This window comes from Podarcis erhardii, assembly GCF_964252035.2.
Source record: "Podarcis erhardii genome assembly, chromosome: 1".
Lineage (NCBI taxonomy): Eukaryota > Metazoa > Chordata > Lepidosauria > Squamata > Lacertidae > Podarcis > Podarcis erhardii.
In genome coordinates, this window is record NC_138497.1 from 129,799,116 (window position 1) to 129,822,262 (window position 23,147).

The window sequence follows — 23,147 nt, forward strand, 5'->3', positions numbered from 1 at the left end:
CCCCAGAAGCCAGAACAGCCACACCGTATCCCGGAAGCCAGATCCCTCTTGCTGTTCTAGCTTCTGCGGTTCAGAATAATTTTTTCTTGTTTTCCGTCTCCCAAAACTATGTGCGCCCTATGGTCCGGTGCGCCCTATGGTGCGAAAAATACGGTAACCTCCTTGGGGCTCAGGACTTCCAAAGTGTTGTTATTTATGGACCTTAAGGTCCTCCGCCGGGCATACCAGGAGAGGCGGTCCCGTAGGTACAAGCCTTAGGGGGGCCTTAGTGCTACCTTAGATAACAGGGCCTTAGTGCTCAGTTTCATGTTAAAACTGGGCTGGGGTGTGTGTGGGCCTCTGCATGCTTTTGGACTCCGATTCCCATCAGCTGCACCCAACATAGCCTGTGGTCAGAGATGATGGGTGTCATAGTTCAGCAATGTTGGGGTACGAACACACGTTGTCCATCCCTGCTTTCAAACCACCACCTTGCTGTTCTCTCTCCTGTAGTTTCTGTTGCTGCTTTGCTATCCATATACCGTAGTTTTCCATGAATCAGATGAGGGGTTTTTCTAATAAAAATTACCGCATTTTTCGCTCTATAGGACGCACTTTTTCCCCTCCAAAAATTAAGGGGAAATGTGTGTGCGTCCTATGGAGCAAATGCAGGCTCCTTGGCTTCAGCGATAGCAACGCGAAGCCTCTGAAGCACAGAGGGAGAGCTCCCCCCGCGCTCCGGAGCCTTTGCGTCGCTTTCGCTGAAGCCCCTGGAGCGCAGCGGGAACTCCTGCTGTGCTCTGGGGGCTTCAGGCAGCTATCCACAAGCCTTCGGAGCGCAGCAGGAGTTCTCATGATGCCTCTTGCTCTCCAGGCTTCGCTGGAGGGACGCTCTGTGCAGCGCCCCTTCAGTGAAGCAGGAAGAGGAATGGAAGGGGCTCCGTTTCTCCTACCACTTCGCTGAAGGGGCGCTGAGCAGAGAGGGGGAGAATTTCCCCCCCCTGTTCTCCCCCTCCTATGGTCCGGTGCATCCTATGGTCTGGTGCGTCCTGTAGAGCGAAAAATACGGTAGTTTAAAATTTGGGCTGTTATTATACATGGGCATAGCTGTCAACTTTCAGATTTGAAAATAAGGGATCAGCAGCCTCACCTGTCCCGGGGACAGTCTACGGGATATCTAACAATCCGGGATAGCAGCGGGAAACGGCGCTGGAATAAGGGGAAGGTTGACATGGGTAGTGCATTGGTGGGACGTGCGATTGTTGGGACGTGAGATTGTCAGCGGCGATTGGGGCGGGTGAGTGGTGGCTGTCACAATGGCTGCTGCGTATTGGCTGCCGCTGTGACAATAGAGCGGGCGATTTGCTGCTGTTGGCAGCGAGCAGGCATACGATTGGTGCCTTTGGTGACTTGTGCGGTCATGCGGGTGAGCAATTTTCAGCAGTACCCCCTCCCAAAAAACCTAACAACTGTGGGCATTTCCCCCAAAAAAGGTCAACCACTTTCAGTAATCTGCCCCCCTATTTTCTTAATTTGGAGTCCCCCCAAATAGGGGGCGTCTTGTACACAGGGCTGTGTTGTACATGGAAAAATGTGGTACTTTTGTTCAAACTCTCCTGTTATATATATTTTCCATTAATACGCCCCCTACTTAAATACACCTTTTTTCAGTACATTGGGCCTATTATAACAACTGCCTTTCCAGCAACTTGGCAAGCACAATCTGTAACTTGTTTTCTGCCATTGCTTTTGCTGCGTTATTCTTAGCCCTTGCACAAGCTCACTTTGGAGCGATGTAGCCGAGCCTAGAAAAGTAAACAAACATAGTAAGATTCGTCTCCTGCTGTGCAACCTTTGCATCTTGGAAAAGGCATTCTTTTTTAATCACGCATGTAAGATATTCACTGAATAAAGTAGTGCTGGAACTCAATTATACATATAGACAGTTAACTAAGGAGAGAACTTTCTCATATAGCATCCACTAAATGACCTATTAGTCAAGAAAATTCATTATTTAAAGAGAGAGAGTAGGAGAGGCTAGTTTTGTTTGTGATGGGGGGGGTGGAGAAGCAGGGGGAACTGCATTACCCATGAAATTAGTGGGCCAGCGGCTATGGGAGACAAATGTGACTCTTATTGTGTGCATTCCATGGGAATGTGAAACTGCAGTCAATACATGCCATCAAATAAAGACGTGGTTAACCCTTATCTTTGGTGATCACTCGTAGCCGAGTAAGATTGTCTTCCATAAACACGGTTTTAACAATGAGTCCATAAGTGACTGTGGAGGCCAATTCTGGATCCACAGGTCCTTCCACACTGGGGACATTGGTTACCAGGCAGGAGTTGATCACGGTGTGGATTTGCCAAGCATGCCTTCCTCTTAGCACATTTCTCCCTTGCGTCTTGAGTTTGAGTGTCTTCAAAGTCCATGACACCTTTGGTAAAGGCTGTTCTCCAATTGGAGCTCTTGCAAGCCGGTGTTCCCCAATTGTTGGTGTTTATACTACATTTTTAAAAATTTGCGTTGACCACCAGCATTATGCTTTCCATTTTTAAGTTTGGAATAGAGTAGTTGCTTTGGAAGACGATAATCAGGCGTCTGCACAACATGTGCTTATGTGGCACAACGAAGGAGCATACTGGCCTAGCTTGGACCAATATAAGTTGTCACATTCAGATCTTGGCTTATTAAGCCATATGCTTTTGGGAGCAGCTGCTTCACTCCTCCCGTTGCATGAGACTTGATGATGCCAGGACCTCATCTAAATCAGGAAACCATGTCTACCAGGATACTTAACCACAGTTTGACGGTGGGTCAAAATATTGGCGTGTTCGGAAGCTGGCAGTAGCCATTGTTTCCTAGTTTGGGCAAAACAGGAAACCGTGGTTCCCTTGAGACTTCCTGATTTGATTCTTTGCACCACAAAAGGACTGTGGCTAAAGACTCATTCATTCTGTGGCTTATTACACTGAGATACAATCACTTAAACATGGCCACAGTATATGTAGGTACCTACCAACTTGCTTATGTGAGACGTAGCCTTCTAAATGTATGGCAAGATGGGTCACTTTGGGTGGCTGAACTATCAATAAATCCTATTGTTTTAATTGACCAAATTTTTAGTGTTAAAACTGCATGTCCTTAAAGTCAATTGTGGGCTGGGTTTCGGTTTCGGTTTTATTTAAAAGTGCCTGCTTAGAAATAAAGTAGTCCAAAATAGTACCGTGGTAGGTTTAAAAGTGCTGCTAATGTAATATGGAAGAGGTATTTTATTGCATTTGAAGACACGTATGCTTTAGAATAAATAAAAAAATGTGTTCTGCAGTGTCCGCCTACAAATAAATCTTACCTCTTGGTTTCTCTTTTTTTTAAAAAAAATATATACAGACGAATTCTGAGCAGTGTTGAAAAAAGCAGGCAGAAGTACAAACCAGCTTCTCTCACAGTGGAGTTTGTCCCTTTCTTTTACCGTGAGTATCATTGCCTTGTTTTCTTAATATTTCTAGTGCTTACTTTGGAATTTTTTAAGGGATAAAAATTTATTGGTGCACACTTCCAATCTCAAGGTGACGAGTACAAAATAATTCCTGAGAACAGCTTTGGGACATTAAGCACAGTTAAATGCAAGTTCTTAACAAGTTCTTTTTGGCACATATTACCTGACCATTTTCATGCATGCCTGTGGTTGACTTTTGTGTATTTTGCCAAGGTTTAGATATTAGCTTAGCCATGGAGCTCACTTGGTGACCTTGAGTTAGTCACTGGCCCAGTTTGCATGTACAGTCGTACCTCAGAAGTCAAATGGAATCCGTTCCGGAAGTCCGTCTGACTTCCAAAACGTTCGTAAACCAAACTGCAGCTTACGATTGGCTGCAGAAAGCTCCTGCAGCCAATCGGAAGCCGCAGAAGCCCCATCGAACGTTCAGGTTCCAAAGAACGTTTGCAAATGGGAACACTCACTTCTAGGTTTGCGCCATTCAGGAGCCAAAATGTCTGAGCACCAAGGTGTTTGGGATCCAAGGTATGAGTGTAAATCTAAGCCAAACCATGTTGTTGTTGTTTAGTCGTTTAGTCGTGTCCGACTCTTTGTGACCCCATGGACCAGAGCACGCCAGGCACTCCTGCCTTCCTCTGCCTCCCGCAGTTTGGTCATACTCATGTTGGTAGCTTTGAGAAAACTGTCCAACCATCTCGTCCTCTGTCGTCCCCTTCTCCTTGTGCCCTCCATCTTTCCCAACATCAGGGTCTTTTCCAGGGAGTCTTCTCTTCTCATGAGGTGGCCAAAGTCTTGGAGCCTCAGCTTCACGATCTGTCGTTCCATTGAGCACTCAGGGCTGATTTCCTTCAGAATGGAGAGGTTTGATCTTCTTGCAGTCCATGGGACTCTCAAGAGTCTCCTCCAGCACCATAATTCAAAGGCATCAATTCTTCGGCGATCAGCCTTCTTTATGGTCCAGCTCTCAAATCCATACATCACTACTGGGAAAACCATAGCTTTAACTATACGGACCTTTGTTGGCAAGGTGATGTCTCTACTTTTTAAGATGCTGTCTAGGTTTGTCATTGCTTTTCTCCCAAGAAGGTGGCGTCTTTTAATTTCGTGGCTGCTGTCACCATCTGCAGTGATCATGGAGCCCAAGAAAGTAAAATCTCTCACTGCCTCCATTTCTTTCCCTGCTATTTGCCAGGAGGTGATGGGACCAGTGGCCATGATCTTCATTTTTTTGATGTTTTTGGATGCCAAACCATGCCTTAGTGCAGCAGTCCTGCTGTTGCCATGCTATCTAGGGCTAAGCCATGTTTTGACTTAGTGTTGTATCTGAACCCAGGCTCATGTTTTGTCTCCCCACAACCCTGACCAACTACAAGCGATAAACCTTGATTTGAACAAATCTTGGTTTGTCTGGGGCAAAGCAAACCATGAGTCCTTGGTCAGACACAACTAAAAATTAATTTCTACGGTTTTCCCTTATACCCTAACACAAGTCAAAGGTTGCTGCTGCAAATACAAATGAAAGGTTAAATGCCAGGACCTCAAGAAGATAACCATGATTAAATAAACTGAGCCCAACCCAATAACTGCCCTTTCCCCAACCCACCCCATATGGGATTTCATCTACAGAAGGTAATAATACTTGTTTGAATCAGGGTAGATTTGATTTAAATCAAACCGATTTAAATAATGATTTAAATCACTAGTCAGTAAGACTTGATTTAAATCATTTTTTTACAGAAAGACTCGTTCTTGCTGGTATCATCTTAATATTCACAACCAGAAGAAGTTTTCATTTTTGGAATAATAAATTTTCAGAGTAGTTTTTACAGCTATATCGAAAATTACTGATTTGGTTATACTATTAGAAATACATAGACCAATATTTATGATATTATTGTGAGGTTTAATAAGTTAACTGTTTATATTTGTATGACTTTTCTGCTGTGCTTTATGGGAAGGAGAAAAATAATCATTTCCTTAGAAACAATTTATTTAACTAAAACGATAACATTATAGCATGTGTATCCATGTTTGTTAACTGATGTGGTTAAACAATTTTAAAACAACAACAACTTAGACTGAGTTTTAGCACACATGAAAAACTTAAAACAAATCCTTATTTCCTGATGAATAGCCTTTGGACTATAATGTAACTTAAATAGAAAGCTATCTTGAGAAAGATTCCCCCCCCCAAGCATTTTATTTTAAAAATCTGATTAAAAAAACCTGATTTAAATTTAAAAAAACCCTGCAACTACACAATCCAGGCAGTTTCAGACCACTTTGTGCAGTCACAGCTTCCCCCAAAGAATCCTGCAAACTAGTTTGTTAAGAATTGCATGGGTTGATAAGTGACCCCTGATCTGAGATCTAGCATTCTCAAAGTTCCCTAGGGACAGGGGTTGACTGTAAAAACCACTCTGGAAATTACAGCTAGCGTGGCTTCCCCCTAAGCTATTTACCCTTACGTAAAGGTTTTTTTAAAAAGTTCCAAAATGTAGTTTTTGTTTCAATAGCCAGCTTGTTTTAAGACTTCGGCGTCTCCACCGCCAGCTTCATTTAAAAATGGTGACATTTTAACAGTGCTGGTTGGTGACATTACTCAGAGATTTTTATGGTGCTAATTTCAAACAAAATAATCTTGTGGCTTTGGCAGCGGCTCGTTCATCTGCGTAAAGTTATTGCTATGGTAACAGCTTCCAGGTTAATGTTTATTGCTGAGAAAAATTCCTTAGGCTACTTGTAATTCCCTACTGCCAGGTATGCTTTGAGCAAAGAATACAGTGTAATGATTTTTCAATGGAAGGGGAAGATTTTGGGCCTGTTCTAGTTTTTGCCAATAGGAGGGGTTTTTTGGGGGGTGTTTTGGGCACTGTGAATGTTTAAGAGTTTTTTGCTGCATAAAATTTTATTGGATCTTATGTCAGTATATAAAATCTCTGTGCACTTAATAGCACCTTTTAAATGGCTGCATTTTCACATAATACTAAACTACAATTTAGCATTATGTGAAAAAAATGCGGTGAGCCTCAGACTTTCATGTTCCCTGCCTCATCTCCACTTTTCTCCTTTGGCACAGCCTGGAAGAGATGTCCAGAAATGTCCATTTCTGTTTCAGGCTAACTACAGCTTGTCACAAAGTCTGAACCGGGACAAATGTTGGTTAGTTTTGACAGTGGTTTGTTGAAACAAGGCAACTTCAAACCATAGTTTATGAAGCTGCCTTGTTTTCGCTAACCACGGTCAAGGTTTAAATGTGACACTAAACTGTGGTTAATCTGAGATGAAAGCAGAAGTTTCCAATCTTCTCGTGGCTGCGTTCAGGGAATCTTGGTGTGCTTCCTTACCGCTCGTATATTGATAAAATAGAGAAGAGAAAATTACTATGTTTTGATGTGTTTTAGTGCATCCTTTTGCAACTTGGGGTTCTCAGATGTTGCTGGACTTAAACTCAGCGTCATCCTATAACATTAGCTAATCTAGCACCTGAAGACCGAAAGTTGAGGAAGGTTGGTTTAGTGAGATGTGAGCACACCTAACCTCCTCCTCAGTTCATCTGTTGTCTCTCTCCTTTTCTTCGCCAACATATCGAGGAGGAGGCGTTTGGAAGTTTTGCTTCTGCTTTTGATTAATCGTACTTTGCGGTGTTCTTTGTACCTTTTAACTTGTGCTTAATCTTAACTGGGGACGCGGGTGGCGCTGTGGGTTAAACCACAGAGCCTAGGATTTGCCGATCAGAAGATCGGCGGTTTGAATCCCCTCAACGGGGTGAGCTCCCGTTCCTCAGTCCCTGTTCCTGCCAACCTAGCAGTTCAAAAGCATGTCAAAGTGCAAGTAGATGAATAGGTACCACTCCGGCGGGAATGTAAACGGCGTTTCCGTGCACTGCTCTGGTTTAGTTAGAAGCGGCTTAGTCATGCTGCCCACATGACCCGGAAGCTGTACGCCAGCTTCTTCGGCCAGTAAAGCGAGATGAGCGCCGCAACCCCAGAGTCGGCCACAACTGGACCTAATGGTCAGGGGTCCCTTTACCTATACTTAACTGGGGCTAGTTTAAACAAGCGAGCTTCTGAAACCATGGTTTGGAACCAACTGTAATTAAAATGAGCCACAGTTTGTATGCTGGGAGAACAAAACAAACTACAGTTTTTTACTAAAAGTTCAAGCAAAAAAGCCTGAATTTCCCCATCCCAGGCGCACTGCTATGTTTCTCTGAAAGATGCTTCACTACTACATAGTTAAATGTGACGATTTGGAAAGGTGGATTTAACTGAAACGGTGGCTTAATTTTACCACTATAACTAAACATTGATTATAGGCCTTCTGGTCAAGATGGTGTTGAGCTAGGCAGCTGGTCCTGGAGCTCCCAGATAATGCCATTTTAATTTAGTTTTAATTGGGCTTGTTTTAAATCAACTGTTTTTATGTCTTAAAAAAAGGCAGATTTGATTATAGATTCGAGGGTTGACTTCATTATGAAAAGAAAAATGGGAGTTACGTATTTGTACAGTAATTGTTTTTGAGATATATTATTTGACCACATGCCTACAAATCTTTTGGCTTGAAGTTAACCTGCCTGCAACTTGTTCTCTTCTTTCAGAGTGTTTTCAAGAAAGTGAGCATCTCAAAGAGAGCCTGAAGTGTTGTTTGCTACACCTCTTTGGAGCGATTGTGGCTGGTGGGCAGGTGAGAAACCCAACAAATATTGGCGTCATCTTATTGACTGAAGGACGCAGCCATGATGAACTTCAGCATGATTGTTGCAGCCCCTCTTGGCTCCTCAAATCTTAGCAAGAAACAGATGATATTATTATTATTATTATTATTATTAGTTTTAGTTTTAGTTTTAGTTTTCAATTACAGTCCAGTAACAGCCTCATTATAACAATACCAATTTATAATACATTTATTAATACCAATCATTCAAATACCGAATTATATAATTTAGATAAAGTGGGCCCACATGTGCTAGATTTGATGATTTGATGGTTTTCTTTATTTCTGCATTCCAAAATCTTATTAATTTCAATTACATTCTGGTCATAATAATTATTCCTCTTACAACAACTGCAATATTAATAACTTCTATTCAAGTTGACACACTGGTCCAGTGGTTGCCATCAGTTTGATTTGAGTTATTTTTATAATGAATGATTTTGGTATGTTGTACTATTTTATTGTTGTTAGCCGCCCTGAGCCTGGCTTCAGCTGGGGTGGGTGGGATATAAATAAATTATTATTATTATTATTATTATTATTATTATTATTATTATTATTATTATTATATGTGGAGACCAGATAGGCAGGAGTGGAAGGAAAAATGCTCATTACCACTATTTTGTACATGCTTAAGAGTTTGCACGATACCATGATAGTGAAGTAACCTGCCATGACACTTTATGTAAGCGGAAAGAAGATATTCGGATTCTGCACATAGAAATCACTCATCAACTTTGTCCAGATAAAATGATAAGGTTTTAAAAATAATTCGATATACAGTGGTACCTTGGTTCTCAAACTTAATCCATTCCAGAAGTCCGTTCCACAACCAAAGTGTTCCAAAACCAAGTCACGCTTTCCCATAGAAAGTAGTGCAAAACGGATTAATCCATTCCACACTTTGAAAAACCACCCCTAAAACAGCAATTTAACATGAATTTTACTATCTAACGAGACCATTGATCCATAAAATGAAAGCAATAATCAATGTACTATATTATAAAATAAATAAGACAGTATTGTCTTATTTGGTACTGTGGTCTAAACCAGAGAGCCTAGGGCTTGCCAGTCGGAAGGTCAGCAGTTTGAATCCCCGCGACGGGGTGAGCTCGCATTGTTCGGTCCCAGCTCCTGCCCACCTAGCAGTTCTAAAGCATGTCAAAGTGCAAGCAGATAAATAGGTACCGCTCCGGCGGGAAGGTAAACGGTGCTTCTCTGGTTTGCCAGAAGTGGCTTAGTCAGGCTGGCCACATGACCCGGAAGCTGTACGCCGGCTCCTTCGGCCGATAAAGCAGGATGAGCGCTGCAACCCCAGAGTCGTCAGCGACTGGACCTAACGGTCAAGGGTACCTTTACCTTTAAGACAGTATTATAAATGATAAAAATTAAAATTACATTTCTTTTCTTACCTGCACTGATGATAGTCATTGTTTGGATGGGGGGCTTTTATCCATTTCCACAGTCAACACAATCAGTCAATCAATCAATCAATCAATCAATCAATCAATCAGTAGCTGAACTGGGTTTCACACAGCCACAAAAACAAATTAACCTAAAAACCCTCAAAAACAAAAACACAAAATAAATAGCAAAAACTAAAGCGCCAAACGCAATCCATTCCGCAAGTCCGTTTGACTTCTGAAATGTTTGAAAACCAAAGTGCAGCTTCTGATAGGTGCAGGTGCCCCGGAAACAACAGCTGCATTGGATGTTCGGCTTCCGAAAAACACTTTCGGCTTTTTGGCCCTGAATGGAGTAACTGTGCCCCTGAAGGACCAGGTGCGCAGCCTGGGAGTCATTTTGGACTCCCAGCTGTCCATGGAGGCACAGGTCAAATCTGTGTCCAGGGCAGCTGTTTACCAGCTCCATCTGGTACGTAGGCTGAGACCCTACCTGCCTGTGGACTGTCTTGCCAGAGTGGTGCATGCTCTGGTTGTCTCTCGCTTGGACTACTGCAATGTGCTCTATGTGGGGCTACCTTTGAAGGTGACCCGGAAACTACAACTAATCCAGAATGTGGCAGCTAGACTGGTGACTGGGAACGGCCGCAGAGACCATATAACACTGGTCTTGAAAGACCTACATTGGCTCCCAGTACGTTTCTGAGCACAATTCAAAGTGTTGGTGCTGACCTTTAAAGCCCTAAACGTCCTCAGTCCAGTATATCTGAAGGAGCATCTCCACCCCCATCGTTCTGCCCAGACACTTAGGTCCAGTGCCAAGGGCCTTCTGGCGGTTCCCTCGCTGCGAGAAGCCAAGTTACAGGGAACCAGGCAGAGGACCTTCTCGGTAGTGGCACCCGCCCTGTGGAACGCCCTCCCACCAGATGTCAAAGAGAACAACAACTAGCAGACTTTTAGAAGACATCTGAAGGCAGCCCTCTTTAGGGAAGCTTTTAATGTTTGATGTATTACAGTATTTTAATATATTTTTTTGGAAGCCGCCCAGAGTGGCTGGGGGGACCCAGCCAGATGGGCGGGGTATAAATAATAAATTATTATTATTATTATTATTATTATTATTATTATTATTATTATTATTAATAATATTTGGCATTTGAGAACCAAGGTACCACTGTACCAAATTGGGTGTTGTTGTTTTTTGCGGTTTGTTTGTTTCAAGGTTTGCTGATATAATGTCCTTGTATTGAGAGAGTTCTATTGTTGACTTTAGAGAAATGCTCTCCAAGCCATATCTCCTGCCACCATGGAAGTCTTGATGCGCGTACTGGCAGACTGCGACGCGTGGGACAGCCGAGACCCCGATGAAGTGAGCAGGAAGGCTGAGCTGACCCTGAAGTGCCTGACGGAAGTGGTTCACATCCTTCTGACCAGCAGCTCGGATCAGCGGCAAGTGGAGACCAGCACCATATTGGAGAACTACTTCAAGCTCCTCAACTCGGACCACACGGCTTTGCCGAACTCGCGGAGGTCCCGGCAGTGGGAGAGCCGATTCATAGCGCTACAGATTCAAATGCTGAGTGAGTGTGACGCCCCTTCTGGGAGTTGGGAAAGGGGGGGGGGCAGGGTTGAGGTTTCTCCCTGGAACCATTTGCTTTTAGGGGTGGCAACATAGAATAATCTTGTGCGTAATATAAAAAATACAAAGTGAGACATTAAGGAAATCCAAAGGGAAAATATGAAGAACAGAGGCTCTGATGAACGGATTATTAAAAACGTGTGAGGTAAATGGTGGAAGTCTTTTTTTAAAAAAATACTTTATTTAAGGTAGATAAGGACAAGATGAAATTATACAATTGAATATAAATATAGATGGGAAACGGCTATGTATTGTGAGTACTTATCTACTTTTAAAAAATTTCACCTATCATCTTTTTCTTTTACTTCTTTATTCTTTCTTTGTTCTTTTTTCTGATATTTTATGTTTCCTTTCACTGCTTTATTGTGAATAGCATTTTATAGAGGTATAAATAACTGTAAATATGAAAAGAGACAAAATATTCTCCATTTTTTTTTCCTTGGTTAGATGTATTATCTTTTTCTTTTGTATTTTCTTTTGGTGTGTATATGTATGTTTTCTAATTTGTACTTAATAAAAATATTAAAATTTAAATTTAAAAAAAGGGTGGCAACATCTGCTCCTCAAGATGTTGCTGGACTCCCACCATCCTTGACCATTGGCTATGCCAGGGGTCTGCAACCTTTAAGACAAAAAGAGCCACTTGGACCCGTTTCCGAAGAAAAAAAAAAACTGGGAGCCGCAAAACCATTGCGACGTTTAAAACAAATATAACACTGCATATATTGTGTTCGATCTGACAGCGGGCGGGAAGGTGATGTCGGGACGGTGCGTGACTAACGCATGCACTGCCCCCATGCGACGTCATAGCCAGTACAGCGCCCGCCACAGTGGAGAGTGTCGGGGCGCACAATGCGCCTCCTCCCCTCGCTAGTATCCGCCCCAGAGCCGCGGCAAAGGTGTAAAAGAGCCACATGCGGCTCCGGAGCCGCAGGTTGCAGATCCCTGGGCTATGCCATCCGAGCTGGTTGGGAGTTGGGAGTTTCAACAACATTCCCCATCCCCGCTTTAGGGAGTGCTGACCGCGCTGCCTCGTGCCCTTTCTGTTGAGTCACTTTTTGTGGCTAGTGTGTAATGATGGCTTCCAAAATGAAACTGCTTCAGAAGGCTGACACAATCGAGATACATACCATATTTTTCACTCCATAAGAGGCACTTTCCCTCTCCTAAAAAGTAAGGGGAAATGTGTGTGCATCTTATGGAGCGAATGCAGGGGGGAGGCAGGCAGGAAAAGCCACCAAAAGCCGCACACAAGCTCCGCGCGGTTCTTGTGGGCTTTTCCTCAGGAGGGAGAAGGGACTGACGCGGGCAGTCAGTCCCTTCTCCCTCCTCATGGAAAAGCCCGCAGGAGCTGCGTGCTCCTTAAAGGGTGCGCGGCTCCTGTGGGCTTTTGCGGGTGGTGGGGGTATTGTCATAGCCGCACTCAGCCTCTCCCGGCTGGAGAGGTTGCACGGGGCTATGGCAGAAGCCAAGACAGCGAGATGCAGCCCCGAGAAGCTTGCAGAGCAGCGGGAAGGCCCCGCGCCTTTCTGCTGCTCCCCGACCTGCTCTTTGGGGCTGGTGGTGGGCTTCCCCCCGCCAGCCCCAAAGAGCAGGTCGAAAGGAACCCGAAGCCTCCGGAGTGCAGCGGGAACTCCCACCACACTCCAGAGGCTTTGGGTTGCCTTCACTGAAGCCAGGAGAGCAAGAGGGGTCGGTGCGCACCGACCCCTCTTGCTCTCCAGGCTTCCAAGCTAGCTGCCTGAAGGCGACTGAACACACCTTGAACGGCACCTTGTTTTTGAGGGGGAGAACAAGAAAAAATATATTCTCCCCCTCTCTGCGCAGCACCTCCTGCCGCTTCGCTGAAGGGGCGCTGGGCAGAGAGGGGGATATATTTTTTTTCTTGTTCTCCCCCTCTAAAACAAGGTGCGTCTTATGGTCGGGTGCGTCCTATAGAGCGAAAAATACGGTACTTAGTTGCCTCCTAAGTGCAGTAGATTCTAAACATACACAAAAACTACTGGCAGCATCCAGCATCTGAAATACTCCCTCAAATTATAATAACTTTATCACTGATTCACAGTGGTGGGGGAGAATATATAAAATCACCTGTGTTTCCTCTGCGCGTTTCCTGGAAAAGGAAAACAAGCGCATCTTTCATAGTTTTCAGTTTCACCTGGCCAGTGTTTGTGTATGCGTGGTATTTATTTATTTAGGCATTTTCGGTGCTGCTCTTCAATATTTGTAATGCCAGGGGAGCTCACATTAAGCCAATTGCAAGTATTAAAAAAAACCGGTCAGCTAAAAAAACACAACCATTTCGGATGTGTCTATTCAGTCTCCCAGAAGCGGACAAAAGAATATGTCCTCCTCTGCCACCCCTCACCTGCAAGAACGTAATCGTGCTGTTCCCACACCAAGTGTACCTGTAAATGGGCTAAGTTTTTGCACTCTTGGAAGCCATTGCAATGAGTCCCGCTAGAGCAACAAGACTGTCACCCCCTTGCAACAAATGTGCCCCTTTGGGTTCAGATAGTACATGGGTAGATGAGTCAAAAAAGTCTGGAACACAAATCTTCACAGTCCTCTAGTGGCTATAGTGGCCTATTTACCAGAAGTAATGTAAAGGTAAAGGGACCCCTGACCATTAGGTCCAGTCGTGGCCGACTTTGGGGTTGCGGCGCTCATCTCGCTTTATTGGCCGAGGGAGCCAGCGTACAGCTTCCGGGTCATGCAAACTTTCTGGCAAACCAGGGCAACGCACGGAAACACCGTTTACCTTCCCGCCGGAGTGGTACCTATTTATCTACTTGCACTTTGAAGTGCTTTCGAACTGCTAGGTTGGCAGGAGCTGGGACCGAGCAACAGGAGCTCACCCCGTCATGGGGATTCGAACCACTCACCTTCTGATCAGCAAGCCCTAGGCTCTGTGGTTTAACCCGTATTTAGCATTAATTTTGGAAGTGTGTACTTGATTCTGACCAAGCTAAGCCCCCTAGAGCAAAATGTCAAATTATATACTGTGTTTCTCTTTGATTTTCACTTTCACCTCCTTAGATACCATCACCGCCATGTTAGACTGCACAGACAGGCCTGTTCTGCAAGCCATTTTCCTTAACAGCAACTGCTTTGAACATCTGATTCGCCTGCTGCAAAATTGCAAGGTAAACAGAAGGTTGTATAATAGCTAATCTTTATTTTTGAAAAATACTACCCAGCTTTTGTAAGAGCTCAGTTGTTCCTAATACCTTGTCCATACATTAGATAAAATCTTCGCCATGACTGTGTACAAAATAACTCAATGCGAGTGGCAATGTTACCTTGCCAAGGAACAACTTGTACCTCCTCAATATACTTAATACTCTGAATGCTTCAATAGCCTTTGAGGCGGCAGCGGGGGTGGGTGTGCTTTTGGACTGTTATGCAGATGTGCAACCTTTTACTCCAGATGCAGTTAAAATTGTTATGTAGGTGTCAGGGGCAGGCCTTGAAAAGTAAATTAATATTACATTTCTCTCGCCAAGCTCACAATCCACAAGTTTTCTTTTTCGTTTCCTATAGCTCTTTGTTAACCTAGATAGCAGTGAATCATGTGGCAAGCTTCTTTTTCTACAAAAGTAGCTGAATGCTTCAGAAAAGTGCTTTCTCCTAGTCATATTGGGTGTGCTCTTTCTTTCAATGCTGCAGAATTAGCAAACAATTTGCAAACTGGGAGTCATCCCTGGGGTTAAGTGCTTTCTATCCTTCCCGCCTGCTCCAGAGTGATTTCTTTCCCTCTTCCTCTCTTGTTAGACATATGGTTTGGGCTTCAGTCCTATATACCTGGGAGTAAATCCTACGGAACACAGTGGGACTTTCTTCTGAGTAGACAGGCATAGAATCGCTCCTGCATGTCCACTTTCACAAAAGATGGTTAACGTTATCCGTGGTTCCCATGCAAACCTAGGACTGGGCTATTAGAAGGTTTGCAGACCCTTGTTAAGAGAACCCTGGTTGGCATTAACCATTTTAGTGCTGATACAGTGGTACCTCGGGTTAAGTACTTAATTCGTTCCGGAGGTTCGTTCTTAACCTGAAACTGTTCTTAACCTGATGCACCACTTTAACTAATGGGGCCTCCTGCTGCCGCCGCGCTACCAGAGCATGATTTCTATTCTCATCCTGAAGCAAAGTTCTTAACCTGAGGTACTATTTCTGGGTTAGCGGAGTCTGTAACCTGAAGCGTATGTAACTTGAAGCGTATGTAACCTGAGGTACCACTGTACATGTCTAGCACTCTGAAGCATGGCTAACAAACATGGAAGGGAGGATTCACTCTGGAGAGGGGAAGGTGAGAGAGAGAGAGAGAGAGAGAACGTTTCCCAAACGCTAGATCCTAGTCTGCAAATTATTGAAGAACGTCACCTTTTATGCCTATGTGATACCTTTGTGCATGGAATTGCATCTTGCCAACAAGATATTTACTATGCGCTTTTGAAATCAGCGGGACTTACTTCTGAGTAAGCCAGGATAGGGCTGTAATACTAGTCCCGGTAAACAACATTCAATATAGTTTCATTCTCAATGCCTAATAGCCTCTCAAAATCAATGATCCAGTAGTTGTTAATTCCTGAGATGTCAGTTACAGATAGGTAGCCGTGTTGGTCTGCCATAGTCAAAACAAAATAAAAAAATTCCTTCCACCTTAAAGACCAACTAAGTTAGTTCTAGGTATGAGCTTTCGTGTGCATGCACGAATCTGAAGAAGTGTATCTGAAGAAGTGTGCATGCACACGAAAGCTCATACCTAGAACGAACTAAGTTGGTCTTTAAGGTGCTACTGGAAGGAATTTTTTTATTTTGTTTTGAGATGTCAGTGTTGGTCTTACGTGCAGAGGGAATCCTAAGGTTGGGTTGTTTAAACCCATCAATTAGCTCAGGTCATGGCTATGTTTCCTTTCTGTGCTGTTTATCACCGAAGCACATTATGTAGCTGCAGTACTTGCCCTGGCCCCCTCCCTAGTGGTTAAGAGCGGTAGACTCGTAATCTGGTGAACTGGGTTCGCTTCTTCGCTCCTCCACATGCAGCTGCTGGGTGACCTTGGGCTAGTCACACTTCTCTGAAGTCTCTCAGCCCCACTCACCTCACAGAGTGTTTGTTGTGGGGGAGGAAGGGAAAGGAAAATGTTAGCCGCTTTGAGACTCCTTAGGGTAGTGATAAAGCCGGATATCAAATCCAAATTCATCTTCTTCTTCGTTGGGGGACAGGCAGCATGGAAAAAATCACGGAAAGCAGCAGCGTCCTTCTTGTGGATAGGTTTCCAGCGTGTGCTCTGATGCACAGAACAAAGGATGTTTGGGGGTTTTTTGGGGGGGGGGGCAAGGCTGTATATTTACTTCATAACAGGCAGTAGTTCTGTAAGGTAGGGTTGGCATATTTCAAGAAGTAAAAAGTTGTTGAGCATTTTTGGGGGGAGAAATTGCCCCAAAAGCTGTTGAGCTTTTTTTTTTTTGGGAAATGAACCTCAAAGTTGTTGAGGTTTTTTTCCCCCAGGGGATTCGCCCCCAAAAGGCAAAAAAAGTGATATTCAAACACACACTTCCTGGTTCTCTTGGCAAAAACCTGGACATTTTGCCGATTTTTCGAATTTCCCCCAGAAGTTAATTTTGCCGTTTGAATCTGGATGTATGGCAACCCTATAAGGCCATCCCAGGTCCCTCTAGGCTTCCCAGCTCATCCGACTTGGCTGAGCTGATAAACTGCAGCACACCTTTCTAGTCACTACAGTGGTACCTCGGTTTAAGAACTTAATTAGTTCCGGAGGTCCGTTCTTAACCTGAAACTGTTCTTAACCTGAAGCACCACTTTAGCTAATGGGGCCTCCTGCTGCCGCTGCGCTGCCAGAGCACGATTTCTGTTCTTATCCTGAAGTAAAGTTCTTAACCCGAGGTAATATTTCTGGGTTAGCGGAGTGTGTAACCTGAAGCGTATGTAACCTGAAGCGTATGTAACCCGAGGTACCACTGTACTGTGTTTGATGGTCCAGTGATCTGAGTCTGTGGAAGTTTCCGTTCCAAGGAGTCTCCACCCCCATCGTTCAGCCCGGACACTAAGATCCAGCGCCAAGGGCCTTCTCGGTGGTGGCGCCCACCCTGTGGAACACCCTCCCTTCAGATGTGAAGGAAATAAGCAGCTATCCTATCTTTAAAAGACATCTGAAGGCAGCCCTGTTTAGGAAAGCTTTTAATATTTAATGCTGTATTGTTTTTAACACTTGATTGGGAGCCACCCAGAGTGGCTGGGGAAACTCAGCCAGATGGGCGGAGTATAAATAATAATAAATTACTATTATTATTATTATTATTAGTGCTTCTGGGGTTTTTGCCGATTTTTCTCTTCACGATACATCCCCACGCAGTGCATTGGATTACATTCTGAATAGTGCCCCTCATCCTTGAGAGCATTTTTTAGGGTTATGTTGGGCATTCATGGGTGTTTGAGGGTTGGGCATGGCATGTGTGGGTATGTGTTGGGCAACTTGAACAATCTATAATGGCTAACATCGTCATCATTTTCCCTGGGCAGGGTTTCAAGGCAGCTTACTGATAAAATAAGAACATCTAAAAACATAGGGGCAGGGAAATGATTAAAAATAATAATTAAACATTTGTGTGTTTTGTGCTAATTTTGGGGTCCCCCTCCCCTTTTTGGTCATGTTGAACTCACGTAGGTTACTTCATAATGTTCTTTTTTCTTGTACTTCCATAAATTATATTAGATATGTTTTCCCCTCACATATGCGGAGGGAAAACCTCTTGCTTGAAGAAGCAGACCCTTATAAAGGTGTCGTCTGGAGGAGTAATAATAATAATAATAATAATAATTTTTTATTTATACCCCACCCTTCCCGGTTCAAAAACCGGGCTCAGGGCGGCTAACAACAAATTTAAAACACTTAATTATAAAAGCAGCATAAAATACAGTATAAAAACATGAATAACAATAAAAATCAAAAATTAATTAAATAATCCCCAGGGCTAGCTGGGTCGTTGTGAGGATAGAATTGGGGAGGTGCCCTAGAGCAACTTGGAGGAAAAGCGGAATATAAATGAAATAAGCATAAGGAAACAAGAAGCTAAACAGGTTTAGGTGTGGTCAGTGTCTGCCCGAAAACCCTATGTATGCCACCCCAAGTTCCATTATGGAGTCAGGATACAAATGTAACAACAACAGCAAAAATGGTACAGTGGTACCTCAGGTTAAGTACTTAATTTGTTCTGGACGTCTGTTCTTAACCTGAAACTGTTCTTAACCTGAAGCACCACTTTAGCTAATGGGGCCTCCTGCTGCCGCCGTGCCACTGGAGCCCGATTTCTGTTCTTATCCTGAAGCACTATTTCTGGGTTAGCGGAGTATGTAACCTGAAGCGTATATAACCCGAGGTACCACTGTACTGGTCTTCATTGTGATGTATAGGGCGGCAAACCTTTTAATATGGTGGCTCTCCCTTCTTGGCTAGGGAGACCTAACCCTCCAGATTTCAGTTGTGATTTAAGAGAGTGGGATCACACCATCAGGATAAAAGTCTTCCCTCTCCCCCAAGCCTTCGCATATTGGATACAGATTTTCTCCATCCTTCCATCCTACCCCTGACCCCCACCCTGGCCTTAACTAGAGAGTCAGTGTGATGCTAGAGCCAGTGTGGTGTAATGGTCAGACTTTTTTTATTTTTAAAAAAATGGTGTCCCCCCCTTTTTTTGCTACTAATGGTTAGAGTATGTCAGGACTTGGGAGACTCGAGTTCAAGTTCCCACTTGGCTATGAAGATTTCACTGGGTGACATGAAGAGTCACACCCCGACTCTTCAGCACAACCTTCCTCACAAGGTTGTTGTGAGCATAGAGTTGTGGAGGTGTCCATGTATACTGCCCTTGAGCAGCTTGGAGGAAAAGCGGAATACAGTGGTACCTCTGGTTACGTACTGTATTTTTCGCTCTATAGGACGCACTGGACCACAAGACGCACCTAGTTTTTAGAGGGGGAAATCAAGAGCTTCTCGGGGCTGCCGGGACCCATCCCGCTCGCTGCCTTGGCTTCCTCTTTGGCCTTGTGCAGCCTCTATCGGCTGGAGAGGCTGTGTGCGGCAATGGCAGTTCCCCCAACTCCCGTAAAAGCCCACAGGAGCCGCACACCCTTTAAGGAGCGCGTGCCTCCTGCAGGCTTTTCTACGAGGAGGGACTGACTTGCCGCGTCAGTCCCTTCTCCCTCCTGGGGAAAAGCCCGCAAGAGCCGTGAGAAGCTTGTGTGCGGCTCTCGGGGGCTTTTCCTTCCTGCCTCCCCCCTGCATTCGCTCCATAGGACGCACAGACTTTCTCCCTTAGTTTTTAAGAGGGAAAAAGTGCGTCCTATGGAGTGAAAAATACGGTACTTAATTCGTTCCGGAGGTCCGTTCTTAATCTGAAACTGTTCTTAACCTGAAGCACCACTTTAGCTAATGGGGTCTCCTGCTGCTTCTGTGCCGCTGTCGCACAATTTCTGTTCTCATCCTGAAGCAAAGTTCATAACCCGAGGTAATATTTCTGGGTTAGCGGAGTCTGTAACCTGAAGCGTATGTAACCTGAAGCGTAGGTAACCTGAGGTACCACTGTATAAATGAAATAAGCGTATGGAAATAACTACAATGGAGTTCACACGTGCAGGGGTGAAGTCAAACCACTACCTTAGCAGCACCAAAGTGACCTCCTTAGGGTGCAAGCCTGGGCAGCGTATATAAAGGTCCTGGGATGCCCAGATAAGACCCACCTCTCAGCCTCGCTGATGTGGGCCTGCCTGGTGTTTTTACATGAGTAGAATGTGTGCTTTTATTTAAAATGCATCTCTGGGTTATTTGTGGGCCATAGGAATTGGTTCATATTTTTTTCCCAAATATAATCCGGCCCCCCACAAGGTCTGAGGGACAGTGGACCCTCAGTGGACCTGCTGAAAAAGTTTGCTGATCCCTGGTTCCTTTTCCCGAAGATATTCCGCAAGGCAGCTGAGGTTTAGGATTCCTTCTCCTCAGTGGGCTCCCTTCCCAGGTTGACTAGCCCACCTGCTAGACCCATCGGCTGCCTTCACTTGGTTTAGCTGGCCAGTTGAAGCTGTTTCCTGGGTGCGGCTGCTGTCATGTGCTGACAGCTTCTAGAAACCACAGGTGAGAGCTGAGTGCAGACCAAAGCTGGAAAAACTTCCACAGAAGGAACACAACATGCCCCCCACCACAGAGGCACTACTCTTTCAATACCCCATACACCCCAAGGTATGAGGGATGTGGGTGGCGCTTTGGTCTAAACCACTGAGCCTCTTGGGCTTGCTGATCAGAAGGTTGGCGGTTCAAATCACTGCGACGGGGTGAGCTCCCGTTGCTCTGTCCCAGCTCCTGCCAACCTAGCAGTTCAAAAGCACACTAGTGCAAGTAGATAAATAGGTACCACTGCGATGGGAAGGAAAATAGCATTTCTATGCGCTGTGGTTTCCATCAGGGTGTTCCAGAAGCAATTTAATCCTGCTGGCCACATGATCCAGAAAGCTGTCAGTGGACAAACGCCGGCTCCCTTGATCTGAAAGCGAGATGAGCGCCGCACCCCATAATTTCCTTTGACTGAACTTAAGCGTCCTGGGGTCCCTTGCCTTTTACCTTATTACACCCCAAGGAAATAAGGTAACCAAGTAACCTGGTTCCTCTCTAGACTAGGATTTGAAAATACGGTTCAAAGTGCATTTGCAAATTCTGGTTAAGAGTGAACCAGTTTAGTACAAACCATAATTGCCAGATCTTGGCATTCACCTCTATGTTTCTGTGGACAGTGACAGTTTCCTATCTCCATATTTTGCATTTCTTGAGACGACATCTGGAAAGGAGGAAAAATATCCCCCAATCCTGGTTATTTCCTTCTGGAAAAAAGGGAGCCTTTATTTGTTACAGCCATTGTGTTAACTTGCTGGTTAGTGAGATGTTTGCTCCAGCCTTTATTGTCTCGGGCCTGCAGATTGACTGTTTAACACGCCTGTTCCCATTTATTCTTATCTCCCGTTTTTAACAGCTGTTTTTAAATGCTAACAGTCAGGTGGCAGACAAGACTGAGAAAGACCTTGCCAACAAATTACTGACAGAAATGAATCAGGAACAGGTATCTTTGAGTTGAAGCTGAGGCGCAGTGGCAATCGGTTGAACGAGACCTTTCCTGTACTTCACCTCTAAAACACCTTCCTTGTCCCTAAGATTTAGTTTGTCTTAACTAACCGAAAAACACAAGCTAGGTTTAAAGGTGCTTCAAGGCTTAAGCATTCCAAAATCGGTATTAAGGTGGTGCCGTTATTAGGCCAACAAAAATGTCAAAGCATTTGATACGTACAATATTTGTCGTGTTTTATTTTTTAAACGGAGGAAGGTGAAGTCCAGGAATAGAACTCCAGTTTCAAAACTACCAACTTGGTGATTTCGTTTTATTTTAGTTCCCTCTCCCTCTCTCTCTCTCTCTCTCTCTCTCTCTCTCCTTCCCCCACCCTCGTCCTTTCATATTTCTAAGCGCTGTGGTGTATTTGGGCTTTTGGGGTTTTGTCAAATCTGTGCGATTGGATGTGATGTCTTGATTCTGTTGCAAAAAAATAATGATGAAATGAAATAAAAATAAAACCAATCATTGTTCACCGTACAATGGACAGACTGAATTTGGGAGGCGGGGAGCAATTGGTGGCTTAATTTTTAAAAATGTTTTCCATCGTGAGAGAATGCAAAATGCCAGATCTTACCTCATGACCTCTTTAGAAATGGTAGGAGCTTTGATAACAGATAGGTTCTTATGCAGAACGACTGAAACAGGTGAAAACAATACACTTGCCTGAACTCCGATTCTGTCTAAATTAATCTGCTAATAAGTCAGCATGGTGATCACTGCCTAAGAGCTAATTCAGCTAACAACCTTTGTTTATTTGTTTATTTTATTTTTAAAAACTCCTGTTTGTTTTTGTGCACTCCAGACGAAATGCCCTTTATACACACAGTCTTACTCTGCAGATTCACAAGCGGATTTGGGTGACAAAATATTTCTAGTTTCTCAAACAGAAAAAAATGCCCCCCCCCCCCCAATTTGACAGAACAAAAAAGCATTGTGACTCTTTCGAGACGAGAGACTAGTGATGCCCCTTGCATGGAAAGCGCTATGGGGTTAACAAATCGAAACGTGAAACTATGCAGGCGCAATTAAGAATCTGTTTAAGAAGATTTCATGTGCTGGAGCATGGGCTGAGACTAACTATTGATTACCTGCATGGCCACGAATCTGGCTAGATATGCATAGGCTAGCCTTGTTCGTTCCTCCCTCTTGAGATTGTCCATTAAAAGCATGGAGAAAATGTCAGTCCAAGTGTCTTCCTGGTTATGTGTGAATCCTTCTTTCTTCCTTCTCCTTTCTCTTGAGATATCTGCCTACCCTTCTCTCGCGTCCTCTCTCTTGTAGGTTGTGGTGTCATAAAATCCATGCCTTTGAGGGTTTTTTGGGGGGAATAGGGGGGCGTCGGGGAGATGATTGGGAAGCATGCGAATGAAATTGTTTGTTCACGCTAACACGAAAGAACGGGGTGGGCTGTTGGCCTCCAAGGTGCCAGTGGTTGACTCGACTGTCCGTAACGCCTTGTGTCTTTTTGCTGCTCGTAGGTATTTCAGGGACAGCTAGACTGCTTGGCGGTATCAGCCATTCGAGCCCTTACTGCAGTGATGCACAAATCTCCCGCTGCCAAGGTAAGCAAAACTTCCTCGGAGCAGTTGCCGCCCTAATAATAATAATAATAATAATAATAATAATAATAATAATAATGATAAGAAGTCATTATTTGTACCCCGCCCATCTGGCTGGGTTTCCCCAGCCACTCTGGGCGGCTTCTACAAAGACCAAAACTAAACTAAGATG

General features: G+C 44.3%; 1 protein-coding gene across 4 annotated transcripts in view; it reads left to right on the forward strand.

The window, feature by feature from the left end:
- Nucleotides 1-23,147, forward strand: part of NBEAL1 (neurobeachin like 1) — a 149,940-nt gene that overhangs the window by 40,913 nt on the left and 85,880 nt on the right. For 3 of the 4 annotated variants that reach the window (XR_014153462.1, XM_081850394.1, XM_081850395.1), the window contains 6 exons: nucleotides 3,371-3,453; nucleotides 8,080-8,165; nucleotides 10,872-11,178; nucleotides 14,277-14,383; nucleotides 21,282-21,368; nucleotides 22,895-22,978. Coding sequence is in view for 3 of the 4 variants with exons in the window: in XM_081850394.1 (XP_081706520.1) it covers nucleotides 3,371-3,453; nucleotides 8,080-8,165; nucleotides 10,872-11,178; nucleotides 14,277-14,383; nucleotides 21,282-21,368; nucleotides 22,895-22,978 (754 nt within the window). In the remaining variant the exon portion in view is untranslated. The remainder of the gene's footprint in view (nucleotides 1-3,370; nucleotides 3,454-8,079; nucleotides 8,166-10,871; nucleotides 11,179-14,276; nucleotides 14,384-21,281; nucleotides 21,369-22,894; nucleotides 22,979-23,147) is intronic. The other variant, XM_081850396.1, reaches the window with a different exon arrangement.